At 43.5% G+C, this 16,111-nt stretch overlaps 1 protein-coding gene across 1 annotated transcript; it reads right to left on the bottom strand.

The window, feature by feature from the left end:
- Positions 1 to 1,833: 1,833 nt before the first annotated feature.
- LOC121552820 (protein unc-93 homolog A-like) lies at positions 1,834 to 15,628 on the bottom strand. Its single transcript, XM_041865876.2, has 8 exons — positions 15,619 to 15,628; positions 15,140 to 15,368; positions 13,275 to 13,504; positions 12,922 to 13,044; positions 2,821 to 3,032; positions 2,564 to 2,699; positions 2,336 to 2,467; positions 1,834 to 2,238 (listed from the first exon to the last, which is right to left on the bottom strand). Exons 1-8 carry the CDS (start codon positions 15,626 to 15,628, stop codon positions 1,928 to 1,930), a joined length of 1,383 nt encoding a protein of 460 aa, XP_041721810.2. The 3' UTR covers positions 1,834 to 1,927.
- Positions 15,629 to 16,111: the final 483 nt, after the last annotated feature.

Here is a 16,111-nt window from a genome sequence, read left to right as displayed (position 1 = left end):
ACTTTCCAAGTGCACCTCTGCAACACAAACTCCAACAGTGTTTTCATTGTTTTATGTTAATGCACATAACTGAAATTAAAGTGTATTTGATGTAAATTATTAATACTCATATTTCATTTGGTTACAACACTGAATATGTTGGTGAAGAACCATTTTTTAAGAGTCCACAAGAGGGCGCACCGGGCTACGCAATGAAAAGTTGACAGGCAAATCATAATTTTTTTACCGGAAGACTAGTCAACTATCTAGTAAACACTTCGGGTACGTGGTTGGTGTCTCTTTTTTCAACTAAATTAAACGGATATATCTTGTAATTGAACAAAATAGTAAGGTGCCCAATAACTGGGGGCCGTATACAGATAATACGGGACGTATTTTTTTGCTAAACCGCTTATCAAAAGCAGATAACAGTAATATTTCAAATTAAATGTAAAACTTGCTAATTGCTAAACCGTTAGCTAACATTTTTACGACACCAATAATCACAAAACATTGAAGGCTTGATCACAAGGTAATATATTTCTTAAACGCTGTTGAATATGCCAATAATACGGGATTCTACGCTAGAGATCCACAAAACCTATTTTGTCATACAAAGAAAAGTGTCCCATTGGGGTAGGCACATGACAATCAGAATCGTGATATCCAGATTTCCTGACTGGATGTCATTCCCTCACATTACATGATAATGCCCGAGAAGCTGGTGTTTGGCGGATATAATATGCCATTTAGCAGACGCTTTTATCCAAAGCGACTTACAGTCATGCGTGCATAATTTTTTTTGTGTATGGGTGGTCCCGGGGATCGAACCCACTACCTTGGCGTTACAAGCGCTGAGCTACAGAGAGCTACCACGGGTTCTAGGCCTGAGACTAAGTCGAGGGCCGGCAAACCGCGCCAATATCCTCCAAACACTGGCTTCAAGGGCCTTATCACTTTTATGCAACGGGTTGCCAACATATTCATATAATGATTGACATATTTTCATTAAAAACGTTATTTGGATTAATTCGTACTATTTCATCTTTCCACAAGATATAGTCCCGTTAACAAATCTAGGGTTGCTACTCAAGCTGGCTGGTTGTGCATTCTATTGGTTCGGTAGCCAGAGACGTGACCCAGTCGTTCAGTCTTTTTGTTCTGTATCTATGGACATTTGTTCTAAATGTTCCATTACCATACTGGCTGGCAACGTTTTTATCCCTTGCTCGCTAGCTAGCCAACTACGGCTAACTTAGTCACATCAGTGCAGCCAGAATAACAGTAGCTGCATTAGTTTAAGCTGTTTTCTAGTGACATTTATTTGGATACATCCGATTTCGCCTGGCATAGAAAATGTGCTCTCTCGTCAGCACACTGTTCAGAGGAGCTAGCCGACAACAAAGCTAACAATCACTTCAAACTGAAGCTGTAAAGACTGCAAATTAGCTGCCCTTAATTTCGTTTTACCTTTTTTCAACTGACATTTCTTTGTATATATCCATAAAAATGATGCCAGCTGATTCATGATTTCGACTGGCTGATAAACATTGCCTGTCTGTCTCGTCCCGACTCCTGACATGTTCATTACTTTGGGACAGCTGGAGATCGAATTTTGAATATTGAAACAATGTTGCAAATGTCAGAGAGTCAGACAGCAATGTTTATACAAATCTCTGCTGTTAACTAAATGTTAGTCTAAAAGAAATGTGAGAATGTCTAGTTGCTTTTTATAGTGGAGATCAAGTTTATAAATTACCTGGCTGGGCTGATGAGACAGTGGATTGTGCAGTCAGATGAAACAGACTAAATAGGCATTTTAACGTCAGATTTAGCCGGTGGTAACTTGTGGAATAGACACTAGCTGGAATGCAGTTTTTTTTACCAATCAGCATTCAGGATTAGACCCACCCATTGTATAACTCTACGTAACAAATCCACGTCTTGTCTACAAGCTGGTCTGAGCAATGATGCAATTTATGTTTTTTGAGTAGTCTGTGTACTGGTCTGTGTCCTTTTTATAGTCTATGTCGTATACTCCCTCCTCCACTGGAAGTGTAGGATTCTTGTGTTCTTGGTACTCTGCCCACAAACAGGTCACCATGGAGAGGATCAGAACTCCAAGGAGGATGTAGATCTTGGTGTCCAGACAGATGAAGGTACTGTAGGCAAACGCTATCATGAACCCAAGGGACTCCCACATACAGCAGTTAGCAAACGCTGCCTCTTTTTCTCTGGGGAAGAGAACCCCATACAGTGCTGCAAACAAGAACAAAACCACTGTTACCTCTGTTCTGGACAAAATGTTTGATGTACCTAACATGTCACTGTAATACATTATAATAACTCAACTCACAGGTGGTTTGTGCCTGCCATACAGCATCTGCCATTCCCCAGAGAGCAGGAAACACAAAGAACACAGGCAGCTGGTCTGGGTGAGGCCTCCAGAACAACAGGGCCAGGATACAGGCAAAGTTGATCACCGCAGCTGTAAGAGCGGTGAGTAGTGACTGATTTAATTTTAAGTGTGTCTTATAGGACACCAATGAAAATGTTAATGTCTTTATTGGAAAGCTATTCTTACCCAAGCAAAACAGTGGGGCTCTTCCAGTGTATTCTGCCAACCTCCCAAACGTAAAGGAAAATAAAGAATTTGTGGCTCCAAAACATATCATCGTATATCCAACATAATGGATTCCTAATGCACAGGTCACATAGTTCTGCAAAGAAAACAACAAAAGAAGGTCACAAGTATAACTTTTAGCCACTATTCTATTGGTTAAGAATTATTGAACGTTGGATTCCAAGTGGCAGGATAAGAACCATGTATCGTCTCCTCACCTTTGTGTATTCACCTGAGAGGAAACTCTGCTCAAAGCCACTGTACATGGACAAAGGGATCAGAATGACGAGTCTCTTGTCTTTCAGGAGTGTGAACGTGGCCAGGAAGGTGCTCCAGAATGGTTCCCTGTTGCCCCTGAACTCCTGGGCCTGATCTCTGTCTATGTTATCCAGAAATACTGCCACTATCATCATGGCCAGCATACCCACCCCTAGAACACAACAGAAACAAACATTAGAACATTTCAATAGCATCAACCTGCAGGGCCGGATTACCGAACGGGCATGCAGGGCACATGCCCCGGGGCCCCCAATGTATGTACTGTATGTATATGTGTGTGTACAGTTGAAGTCGGAAGTTTACATACACTTAGGTTGGAGTCATTAAAATTCGTTTTTCAACCACTCCACAAATTTCTTGTTAACAAACTATTACATTTACGTCATTTAGCAGACGCTCTTATCCAGAGCGACTTACAAATTGGTGCATTGACCTTATAGCCAGTGGGTAGAAGGATTACTTTATCCTATCCCAGGTATTCCTTAAAGAGGTGGGGTTTCAAGTGTCTCCGGAAGGTGATGAGTGACTTCGCTGTCCTGGCGTCGTGAGGGAGCTTGTTCCACAATTGGGGTGCCAGAGCAGCGAACAGTTTTGACTGGGCTGAGCGGGAACTGTGCTTCCACAGAGGTAGGGGGGCCAGCAGGCCAGAGGTGGATGAACGCAATGCCCTCGTTTGGGTGTAGGGACTGATCAGAGCCTGAAGGTATGGAGGTGCCGTTCCCCTCACAGCTCCGTAGGCAAGCACCATGGTCTTGTAGCAGATGCGAGCTTCAACTGGAAGCCAGTGGAGTGTGCGGAGGAGTGGGGTGACGTGAGAGAACTTGGGAAGGTTGAACACCAGACGGGCTGCGGCATTCTGGATGAGTTGTAGGGGTTTAATGGCACAGGCAAGGAGCCCAGCCAACAGCGAGTTGCAGTAATCCAGACGGGATATGACAAGTGCATGGATTAGGACCTGTGCCGCTTCCTGTGTAAGGCAGGGTCATACTCCCCGAATGTTGTAGAGCATGAACCTACAGGATCGGGTCACCGCCTTGATGTTAGCGGAGAACGACAGGGTGTTGTCCAGGGTCACGCCAAGGCTCTTCGCACTCTGGGAGGAGGACACAACGGAGTTGTCAACCGTGATGGCGAGATCATGGAACGGGCAGTCCTTCCCCGGGAGGAAGAGCAGCTCCGTCTTGCCGAGGTTCAGCTTGAGGTGGTGATCCGTCATCCACACTGATATGTCTGCCAGACATGCAGAGATGCGATTCGCCACCTGGTTATCAGAAGGGGGAAAGGAGAAGATTAGTTGTGTGTTGTCTGCGTAGCAATGATAGGAGAGGCCATGTGAGGATATGACAGACCCAAGTGACTTGGTGTATAGCGAGAATAGGAGAGGGCCTAGAACTGAGCCCTGGGGGACACCAGTGGTGAGAGCACGTGGTGCGGAGACAGATTCTCGCCACGCCACTTGGTAGGAGCGACCGGTCAGGTAGGACGCAATCCAAGAGTGAGCTGCGCCGGAGATGCCCAGCTCGGAGTGGGTGGAGAGGAGGATTTGATGGTTCACAGTATCAAAGGCAGCAGACAGGTCTAGAAGGACAAGAGCAGAGGAGAGAGAGTTAGCTTTAGCAGTGCAGAGAGCCTCCGTGACACAGAGAAGAGCAGTCTCATTTGAATGACCAGTCTTGAAACCTGACTGGTTTGGATCAAGAAGGTCATTCTGAGAGAGATAGCAAGAGAGTTGGCTAAAGACGGCACGCTCAAGCGTGTTGGAGAGAAAAGAAAGAAGGGATACTGGTCTGTAGTTGTTGACATCAGAGGGATTGAGTGTTGGTTTTTTGAGAAGGGGTGCAACTCTCGCTCTCTTGAAGACGGAAGGGACATAGTCAGTGGTCAAGGATGAGTTGATGAGCGAGGTGAGGTAAGGGAGAAGGTGACCGGAGATGGTCTGGAGAAGAGAGGAGGGGATAGGGTCAAGCGGGCAGGTTGTTGGGCGGCCGGCCGTCACAAGTCGCAAGATTTTATCTGGAGAGAGAGGGGAGAAAGAAGTCAACACATAGGGTAGGGCAGTGTGAGCAGGACCAGCAGTGTCATTTGACTTAACAAACGAGAATCGGATGTCGTCAACCTTCTTTTCAAAATGGTTGACGAAGTCATCCACAGAGAGGGGGGGAGGATTCAGCAGGGAGGAGAAGGTGGCAAAGAGCTTCCTAGGGTTAGAGGCAGATGCTTGGAATTTAGAGTGGTAGAATGTGGCTTTAGCAGCAGAAACAGATGAAGAAAACGTAGAGAGGAGGGAGTGAAAAGATGCCAGGTCCGCAGGGAGTCTAGTTTTCCTCCATTTCCGCTCGGCTGCCCGGAGCCCTGTTCTGTGAGCTCTCAATGAGTCATCAAGCCACGGAGCAGGAGGGGAGGACCGAGCCGGCCGGGAGGATAGGGGACATAGAGAGTCAAAGGATGCAGAAAGGGAGGAGAGGAGGGTTGAGGAGGCAGAATCAGGAGATTGGAGGGAGAAGGATTGAGCAGAGGGAAGAGATGATAGGAAACTATCATTGTTGTAAACTACAGCGGTTCAATGTTTTCTAGGAATAGACTAACTTAGTTTATTCAGCTAGCTAACTTGGTACAGTATTCTTCCGTGAAAACCGTCCAGGGCACCTAGTCATATGACGCCACAGCCAACTAGCATGCCGGACTCCAACAACACGGTTTAGCACCAATACTCGGCCACAACAAACCACCAGTGTGTCAACACGCCAAGCAGATCATACGTGTCCGTGTCTAACGTTGTGGGTTAGTCCCGACAGCTTGAGCGAGTCCGTCGTCAATTTATTCAGCCAGTTATTTAGCTAGAATAGTTAGCATACTAGCTATCCATTGCTTTCTGCCAACGAAGAAACCCGTCCTCCCACGGCACGAACACACAGAGAGAGCCAAGCTAACGTTAACTAGTCACCCATGTCCCGAATTCCCTTGAACGACTCTGGCTACCAGTATGTCAAAACAAAACACAAATGTAGGTTATAACTTACCCCTAGCAGCTACTGTTAGCTAGCGAAGTGCAAAGCTAGCCACTGAATTGACTCAGCCAGTTCGCGTCTGTTCGCTAGGTCGTTCCAGCTATTGTTTAGTAGCTATCCAGGTAGCAACAAGCTAGCTACATTTCGAGCACAGTAGCTACTTACTACCTAACGTTAACGCTTCAGACAATGAGGTTAGAAAAACAGCTGAATGGTAGGCATTATTGTATGTAATTATTGTAGGCAGCTAGCTGGCGTAATTACAGGTACTCTCAGGCGTGAAACAACTATCCACAGTTGCTAATAGTTACCAGTAGCTACCCGCCAGCTAGTCCAGGTAGTGGGTTAGCTAGCTTCGTGCTTCACCGGGCTCAGCCGAATACAACACTAACCTACAATAATTACATACAACAACCCCAATAACTACCTACAATACCTAACTACAATCTAAATATCTAAATCTATTGTTTTGGCAAGTCGGATAGGACATCTACTTTGTGCATGACACAAGTAATTTTTCCAACAATTGTTTACAGACAGATTATTTCACTTATAATTCAATGTATCACAATTCCAGTGGGTCAGAAGTTTACATACACTAAATTGACTGTGCCTTTAAACAGCTTGGAAAATGCCAGAAAATTATGTCATGGCTTTAGAAGCTTCTGATAGGCTAATTGACATCATCTGAGTCAATTGGAGGTGTACCTGTGGATGTATTTCAAGGCCTACCTTCAAACTCAGTGCTTTTTTGCTTGACATCATGGGAAAATCAAAAGAAATCAGCCAAGACCTCAGAAAATAATGGTAGACCTCCTCAAGTCTGGTTCATCCTTCGGAGCAATTTCCAAATGCCTGAAGGTACCACGTTCATCTGTACAAACAATAGTACGCAAGTATAAACACCATGGGACCACGCAGCCGTCATACCGCTCAGGAAGGAGACACGTTCTGTCTCCTAGAGATTAACGTACTTTGGTGCGAAAAGTGCAAATCAATCCCAGAACAACAGCAAAGGACCTTGTGAAGATGCTGGAGGAAACAGGTACAAAAGTATCGATATCCACAGTAAAACGAGTCCTATATCGACATAACCTGAAAGTCCGCTCAGCAAGGAAGAAGCCACTGCTCCAAAACCGCCATAAAAAAGCCAGACTACGGTTTGCAACTAGACATGGGGACAAAGATCGTACTTTTGGGAGAAATGTTCTCTGGTCTGATGAAACAAAAATAGAACTGTTTGGCCATAATGACCATCGTTATGTTTGGAGGAAAAGTCGGTGGCTTGCAAGCCGAAGAACACCATCCCAACCGTGAAGCACAGGTGTGGCAGCATCCTGCTGTGGATGTGCTTTGCTGCAGGAGGGACTGGTGCACTTCACAAAATAGATGGCATCACGAGGAAGGAAAAATATGTGGATATATTGAAGCAACATCTCAAGACATCAGTCAGGAAGTTAAAGCTTGACGCAAATTGGTCTTCCAAATGGACAATGATCCCAAGCATACTCCCAAAGTTGTGGCAAAATGGCTTAAGGACAACAAAGTCAAGGTATTGGAGTGGCCATCACAAAGCCCTGACCTCAATCCTATAGAAAATTTGTGGGCAGAACTGAAAAAGCGTGTGCAAGCAAGGATGCCTACAAACCTGATTCAGTTACATCAGCTCTGTCAGGAGGAATGGGCCAAAATTCACTCAACCTATTGTGGGAAGCTTGTGGAAGGCTACCCGAAATGTTTGACCCAAGTTAAACAATTTAAAGGCAATGCTACCAAATACTAATTGAGTGTATGTAAACTTCTGACCCACTGGGAATGTGATGAAATAAATAAAAGCTGAAATCAATTAACTATTAGTATATTTACAATACTATTATCCTGACATTTCACATTCTTAAAATAAAGTTGTGATCCTAACTGACCTAAGACAGCCAATTTTTACTAGGATTAAATGTCAGGAATTGTGAAAAACTGAGGTTAAATGTATTTGGCTAAGGTGTATAGTGAGGGAAAAAAGTATTTGATCCCCTGCTGATTTTGTACATTTGGCCACTGACAAAGACATGATCAGTCTATAATTTTAATGGTAGGTTTATTTGAACAGTGAAAGACAGAATAACAACAAAAATGTTATAAATTGATTTGCATTTTAATGAGCGAAATAAGTATTCCCACAGGGGGCCAGTATATAAAAAATAACAAACTAACTGTAAGTCGCTCTGGATAAGAGCGTCTGCTAAATGACTAAAATGTAAAAATGTAAATGTATTTGACCCCTCTGCAAAACATGACTTAGTACTTGGTGGCAAAACCCTTGTTGGCAATCACAGAGGTCAGACGTTTCTTGTAGTTGGCCACCAGGTTTGCACATATCTCAGAAGGGATTTTGTTCCACTCCTCTTTGCAGATCTTCTCCAAGTCATTAAGGTTTCGAGCCTGACGTTTGGCAACTCGAACCTTCAGCTCCCTCCACAGATATTCTATGGGATTAAGGTCTGGAGACTGGCTAGGCCACTCCAGGACCTTAATGTGCTTCTTCTTGAGCCACTCCTTTGTTGCCTTGGCCGTGTGTTTTGGGTCATTGTCATGCTGGAATACCCATCCACGACCCATTTTCAATGCCCTGGATGAGGGAAGGAGGTTCTCACCCAAGATTTGACGGTGCATGGCCCCGTCCATCGTCCCTTTGATGCGGTGAAGTTGTCCTGTCCCCTTAGCAGAAAAACACCCCCAAAGCATAATTTTCCACCTCCATGTTTGACGGTGGGGATAGTGTTCTTGGGATCATAGGCAGCATTCCTCCTCCTCCAAACACGGCGAGTTGAGTTGATGCCAAAAAGCTCAATTTTGGTCTCATCTGACCACAACACTTTCACCCAGTTCCCCTCTGAATCATTCAGATGTCCATTGGCAAACTTCAGACAGCCCTGTATATGTGTTTTCTTGAGCAGGGGGACCTTGCGGGCACTGCAGGATTTCAGTCCTTCACAGCGTAGTGTGTTACCAATTGTTTTCTTGGTGACTATGGTCCCAGCTGCCTTGAGATCATTGACAAGATTATAGACTTATCATGTCTTTGTCAGTGGGCAAACGTACAAAATCAGCAGGGGATCAAATACTTTTTTCCCTCATTGTATGTAAACAACCGACTTCAACTGTATATATACAGTGGGGGAAAAAAGTATTTAGTCAGCCACCAATTGTGCAAGTTATCCCACTTAAAAAGATGAGAGGCCTGTAATTTTCATCATAGGTACACGTCAACTATGACAGACAAATAGAGAGAAAAAAATCCAGAAAATCACATTGTAGGATTTTTTATGAATTTATTTGCAAATTATGGTGGAAAATAAGTATTTGGTCACCTACAAACAAGCAAGATTTCTGGCTCTCACAGACCTGTAACTTCTTCTTTAAGAGGCTCCTCTGTCCACCACTCGTTACCTGTATTAATGGCACCTGTTTGAACTTGTTATCAGTATAAAAGACACCTGTCCACAACCTCAAACAGTCACACTTCAAACTCCATTATGGCCAAGACCAAAGAGCTGTCAAAGGCTGGGAAGACTGAATCTGCAATAGGTAAGCAGCTTGGTTTGAAGAAATCAACTGTGGGAGCAATTATTAGGAAATGGAAGACATACAAGACCACTGATAATCTCCCTCGATCTGGGGCTCCACGCAAGATCTCACCCCGTGGGGTCAAAATGATCACAAGAACGGTGAGCAAAAATCCCAGAACCACACGGGGGGACCTAGTGAATGACCTGTAGAGAGCTGGGACCAAAGTAACAAAGCCTACCATCAGTAACACACTACGCCGCCAGGGACTCAAATCCTGCAGTGCCAGACGTGTCCCCCTGCTTAAGCCAGTACATGTCCAGGCCCGTCTGAAGTTTGCTAGAGTGCATTTGGATGATCCAGAAGAGGATTGGGAGAATGTCATATGGTCAGATGAAACCAAAATATAACTTTTTGGTAAAAACTCAACTCGTCGTGTTTGGAGGACAAAGAATGCTGAGTTGCATCCAAAGAACACCATACCTACTGTGAAGAATGGGGTGGAAACGTCATGCTTTAGGGCTGTTTTTCTGCAAAGGGACCAGGACGACTGATCCGTGTAAAGGAAAGAATGGGGCCATGTATCGTGAGATTTTGAGTGAAAACCTCCTTCCATCAGCAATGGCATTGAAGATGAAACGTGGCTGGGTCTTTCAGCATGACAATGATCCCAAACACACCGCCCGGGCAACGAAGGAGTGGCTTCGTAAGAAGCATTTCAAGGTCCTGGAGTGGCCTAGCCAGTCTCCAGATATCAACCCCATAGAAAATCTTTGGAGGGAGTTGAAAGTCCGTGTTGCCCAGCGACAGCCCCAAAACATCACTGCTCTAGAGGAGATCTACATGGAGGAATGGGCCAAAATACCAGCAACAGTGTGTGAAAACCTTGTGAAGACTTACAGAAAACGTTTGACCTGTGTCATTGCCAACAAAGGGTATGTAACAAAGTATTGAGAAACGTTTGTTATTGACCAAATACTTATTTTCCACCATAATTTGCAAATAAATTCATTTAAAATCCTACAATGTGATTTTCTGGATTTTTCTTTCTCATTTTGTCTGTCATAGTTGACGTGTACCTATGATGAAAATGACAGGCCTCTCTCATCTTTTTAAGTGGGAGAACTTGCCCAATTGCTGGCTGACTAAATACTTTTTTCCCCACTGTACATTACCAAAAGTATGTGGACACCTGCTCATCGAACATGTCATTCCAAAATCATGGGCATTAATATGGAGTTGGTACCCCCTTTGCTGCTATAACAGTCTCCACTCTTCTGGGAAGGCTTTCCACCAGATGTTAGAACATTACTGCGGGAACTTGCTTCCGTTCATCCACAAGAGCATTAATGAGGTTGGGCACTGATGTTGAGCAATTAGGTCGGACTCGCAGTTGGCGTTTCAATTCATCCCAAAGGTGTTTGATGGGTTGAGGTCAGGGCTCTTTGCAGGCCAGTCAAGTTCTTCCACACCGATCTCGACAAACCATTTCTGTATGGACCTCGCTTTGTGCACGGGGGCATTATAATATAATAATATGCCATTTAGCAGACGCTTTTATCCAAAGCGACTTACAGTCATGCGTGCATACATTATTTTTTTTTGTGTATGGGTGGTCCCGGGGTTCGAACCCACTACCCTGGCGTTACAAGCGCCGTGCTCTACCAGCTGAGCTGCAGAGGACCACAGCATTGTCATGCTGAAACAGGAAAGGGCCTTCCACAAACTGTTGCCACAAAGTTGGAAGCACAGAATCGTCTAGAACGTCATTGTATGCTGTAGAGTTAAGATTTCCCTTCAAAGGAACTAAGGAGCCTAGCCTGAACCATGAAAAACAGCCCTAGACCATTATTCCTCCTCCACCAAATGTTGTAGTTGGAACTCTGCATTCGGGCAGGACATTCTCCTGGCATCTGCCAAACCCAGATGAGTCCGTCAGACTGCCAGATGGTGAAGCATGATTCATCACTCCAGAGAACGCGTTTCCACTGCTCCAGAGTCGAATGGCAGCGAGTTTTACACCAATCCCGTGTAGCTCAGTTGGTAGAGCATGGCGCTTGCAACGCCAGGGTTGTGGGTTCGATTCCCACGGGGGGCCAGTATGAAAATGTATGCACTCACTAACTGTAAGTCGCTCTTGATAAGAGCGTCTGCTAAATGACTAAAATGTAAATGTAATCCACTTGACATTGCGCATGGTGATCTAAGGCTTGTGTGCGGCTGCTCGGCCATGGAAACCCATTTCAGGAAGCTCCCGACAAACAGTTATTGTCCTGACGTTGCTTTCAGAGGCAGTTTGGATCTCGGGAGTGAGTGTTGCAACCGAGGACAGATTATTTTTACGTGCTACAAGCTTCAGCACTCGGCTGTCCTGTTCTGTGAGCTTGTGTGGCCTACCACTTCACGGCTGAGCCGTTGTTGCTCCTAGATGTTTCCACTTCACAATAACAGCACTTACAGTTGACCGGGGCAGCTCTAGTGTGCAAAGCTGTCATCAAGGTAAAGGGTGACTACTTTGAAGAATCTAAAATCTAAAATCTATTTTGATTTGTTTAACACTTTTTTTTTGTTATTACATGATTACATATGTGTTATTTCATAGTTTTGATGTCTTCACTATTATTCTACAATGTAGAAAATAGTAAAAAATTAAGAAAAATCTTTGAATGAGTAGGTGTGTCCAAACTTTTGACTGGTACTGTATATGTTAGGGTCAATGAAGGGTGAATAGGAAGTTGGTGTATGGAAAGTTACTGAGTGAGACAAGGGGGAGAGCAGAAAGTTCATATTCTGTTCAAACATGTTATTGTTGAACATCAATGTTTCTAAGGAGGGAGGCGAAGGACAACAGTTAGTCTCTGATAAGGAAGGCCAGCTGCGGATCTAGGGAGGAGCGAGTAATTCGGCTCCAGGTCAAGTCAACAGATGAAGTGAAAAGAAACCTCTGGGAGGGGGGTCAGAGGGGCCCATCACAACGACCCTCCTACTACAGTTCTATCTCACACACATACATTTTCCACGCCCACGAAGGTTCTAGCATTAGGCAGGGCCATGACTACACCAGTGAGAGGAATCAATTAAGTTCCTGCCAAGCAACAGAAATGTATCGGCTGTCTAGATGTGTAAGGAGTTGACCCCACCTAGTAGGAGGTTATAAATATATGTGCTTGTGTATTCATACATTGTCTTTGCAGCTGTATGACCCAGTGGGCTTTTCCTAGTCGTCCGTTTGAGTTTTTACTCTGTTGGTTCAGAACCTAACAGCCTCATGACAAAATGTGTAGAATAGCATTATAAAACTATAGAATAGCAGGAAATTTGCTTTAAAACGATGGACTTTTCTCTGTCTCATGGCAAAATGTGAATAAAAGCAATAGATGAGCTATAGAACACCACATATTATTTTCTCTGCCCCATGGCAAAAAGTGTAGAGTTGCAGGCCAACCTGTACAAACAATAATAGGTTCTTACCAATATAGCAGCCGACTAGTGTCCAAACCAATTCTTGTGCTGGTCTTTTGGTCGTGGAGTTTGCATTGATATCAATGCACACACCTGCACCACAATATTGTAGATCTTCCTCAGAGATGTCAGCTAGGAGGACATAAAGAGATCATTATGACAGATGGTACCATAGAGGATAGTTGGGCAAGAACACCTGTCATAAATGTACACTGCACATGATGCATCTCATTCACTTTATCCTACAGTCAGCTTTTAACTTACAAATGTTACTACTTTCACCAACAAGTTGCATTTGTTCTGTGTGTGCGTACTTGGTGTGTGTGTTTGTGTGTGTGTGTATGTGTGCACTTGCTTCTTACGTATATCTGTATCTGAACCGAATATCAACGACGACATGAGGTTTCCCAATACAGACGAAGACTGGAATATCAGGAAAAATATGCCAAAGTACTTATTGATAACATGCGCTGCTGCCTTGTTTTCTTTAGGGGCCTGCAGGTTGCCGCTGATGGTGAGAAGGGTACACTTGGCTGACCATAGTGGAGAACCTCCCATACCTAGGATCACAGAGGTGGGGATCAGAGTGTACCTGGAAGAGGACAGATTGATATGGTTAGCATCAGACACTGCCTGCAGTTTGTAAACTAACACTGCTACTGAGTGGCGCAGCGGTCTAAGGCACTGCATCTCAGTGTTGGAGGCGTCACTACAGACCCTGGTTCGATTCCAGGCTATATCACAATCCGGACGTGATTGGGCGGCGCACAATTGGCCCAGCGTTGTCTGGGTTTGGCTGGGGTAGGCTGTCATTGTAAATAAGAATTTGTTCTTAACTGACTTGCCTAGTTAAGTAAAGGTTAAATAAATACTGACAAGCCAGTCCAGGAAGCATAGCAGAAAGGGATATAATTCATACCATGTGTGTAAACAACTTTGTCAATGGACACTACCTTCATATAATTAGTTTAATTTATCTAAGAGTACAGAAATAATCCCAACTCTACTTGGTAACAACAAGTTAACAAGTTATATGGCATATAGAAGCAAACCGGATGGACATCATGAAAATGATCGGAGAGGTTGAGGAAGTTCTGGAGTAAAAACAAACAAAATATAATTATTATAAAGTTGACTGTGCCTTTAAACAGCTTGGAAAATTCCAGAAAATGATGTCATGCTTTAGAAGCTTCTGATAGGCTAATTGACATCATCTGAGTTAATTGGAGGTGTACCTGTGGATGTATTTCAAGGTTCTATTTTTGTTTCATCAGACCAGAGGACATTTCTCAAAAAAGTATGATCTTTGTCCCCATGTGCAGTTGCCAACCGTAGTCTGGCTTTTTTATGGCGGTTTTGGAGCAGTGGCTTCTTCCTTGCTGAGCGGACTTTCAGGTTATGTCGATATAGGACTCGTTTTACTGTGGATATAGATACTTTTTCCTCCAGCATCTTCACAAGGTCCTTTGCTGTTGTTCTGGGATTGATTTGCGCTTTTCGCACCAAAGTACGTTAATCTCTAGGAGACAGAACGCGTCTCCTTCCTGAGCGGTATGACGGCTGCGTGGTCCCATGGTGTTTATACTTGCGTACTATTGTTTGTACAGATGAACGTGGTTCCTTCAGACGTTTGGAAATTGCTCCCAAGGATGAACCAGACTTGTGATGGTCTACAATTGTTTTTCTGAGGTCTTGGCTGATTTCTTTTGATTTTCCCATGATGTCAAGCAAAGAAGCACTGAGTTTGAAGGTAAGCCTTGAAATACATCCACAGGTACACCTCCAATTGACTCAAATGATGTCAATTAGCCTATCAGAAGCTTCTAAAGCCATGACATCATTTTCTGGAATTTTCCAAGCTGTTTAAAGGCACTGTCAACTTAGTGTATGTAAACTTTTGACCCACTGGAATTGTGATATAGTGAATTATAAGTGAAATAATCTGTCTGTAAACAATTGTTGGAAAAATTACTTGCCAAAACTATAGTTTGTTAACAAGAAATTTGTGGAGTGGTTGAAAAACAAGTTTTAATGACACCAACCTAAGTGTATGTAAACTTCCGACTTCAACTGTATGTGTACTATGCCAAATGTTTTACTCACTGAGGTGGGGAGGTACATGATTAGTTGTATCGTAATTTTGCTCTTAAATCATGAGGAAGAAACACAGCTTGTTGAAAGCTGTAAACAGTGAAGGTCTGAACAGGTTTTGGACAGTTTGCTTTACCATCCTGGAAAGAGGTTCCCAATTGAATAGGTCACATAGCAGCCCATGCCGGCAACAATAGTCCATTTGCAGCCCATGTTTTTGATTAGAATGGGTGTTAGGAACATGGATGACAGGATGATGGAGGCATAGATAACACTGAGAGACGTCACCCCCATCCCATCCTCGGCATTCAGACTGCTCTGTAACACAATTATCAAGAACCAGAAATTGCAGTGTTGAATTGTACCTTAATATTCAAGCAGTCATCTATTTAATGATCGACACGACAGTATCATGAGTTACCTGTAAACTCTGAAGTCCTCCATATGCTGTGAACAGACAGAAAAATCCAATGGATACCACCAGAACATTTTTCATATTTCGGTCTATCATGTTTGCAATGTGAAAACCTTAAAGGTTTGGCTCTATAAGAAAAGTATATTCCAGATTACAACTCAACTGGATGGTTGTCAGCGATTGTCAAAGCAAAGTCTTACGTAAAACCATTGAGCCTTTATATATTGAAGCTGGTTAAATTGGGGACGAAGTTCATCCCATTCTATAAACTGTTTGATATGTGTGTCCTCTGCTGAAGAGCGCTTACAGGGTTCGTACTGTCATAAAATCCTGGAAAAGTCATGGAATTTGAAAAATTGTGTTTTCCAGGCCTGGAAAAGCAGTGGTGGAAAAAGTATCCAATTGTCGTACTTCAGTAAAAGTAAAGATACCGTAATAGAAAATGACTTATGTAAAAGTGAGAGTCACCCAGTAAAATACTACTTGGGTAAAAGTATTTGGTTTGAAATATACTTAAGTATCAAAAGTAAATGTAATTGCTAAAATATACTTAAGTATCAAAAGTAAAAGTACAAGTATAAATCATTTCAAATTCCTTATATTAAGCAAACCAGATGGCACAATTTTCTTGTTTTTAAAATTTACAGATAGCCAGGAGCACACTCCAACACAAACATAATTTACAAACAAAGC

This window comes from Coregonus clupeaformis, chromosome 36 (genome assembly GCF_020615455.1).
Source record: "Coregonus clupeaformis isolate EN_2021a chromosome 36, ASM2061545v1, whole genome shotgun sequence".
In the NCBI taxonomy this organism is placed as follows: Eukaryota; Metazoa; Chordata; class Actinopteri; order Salmoniformes; family Salmonidae; genus Coregonus; species Coregonus clupeaformis.
This window is presented reverse-complemented; position numbering and strand designations above follow the sequence as displayed.

Excerpts from the sequence above, each read along its gene's own strand:
- LOC121552820 (XM_041865876.2), bottom strand. Across the intron at positions 2,468-2,563 it reads AGCCCCACTGTTTTGCTTGG|CTGCGGTGATCAACTTTGCC; the intron begins GTAAGAATAGCT and ends CCGCTCTTACAG. Across the intron at positions 2,239-2,335 it reads ATGGCAGGCACAAACCACCT|CACTGTATGGGGTTCTCTTC; the intron begins GTGAGTTGAGTT and ends TCTTGTTTGCAG.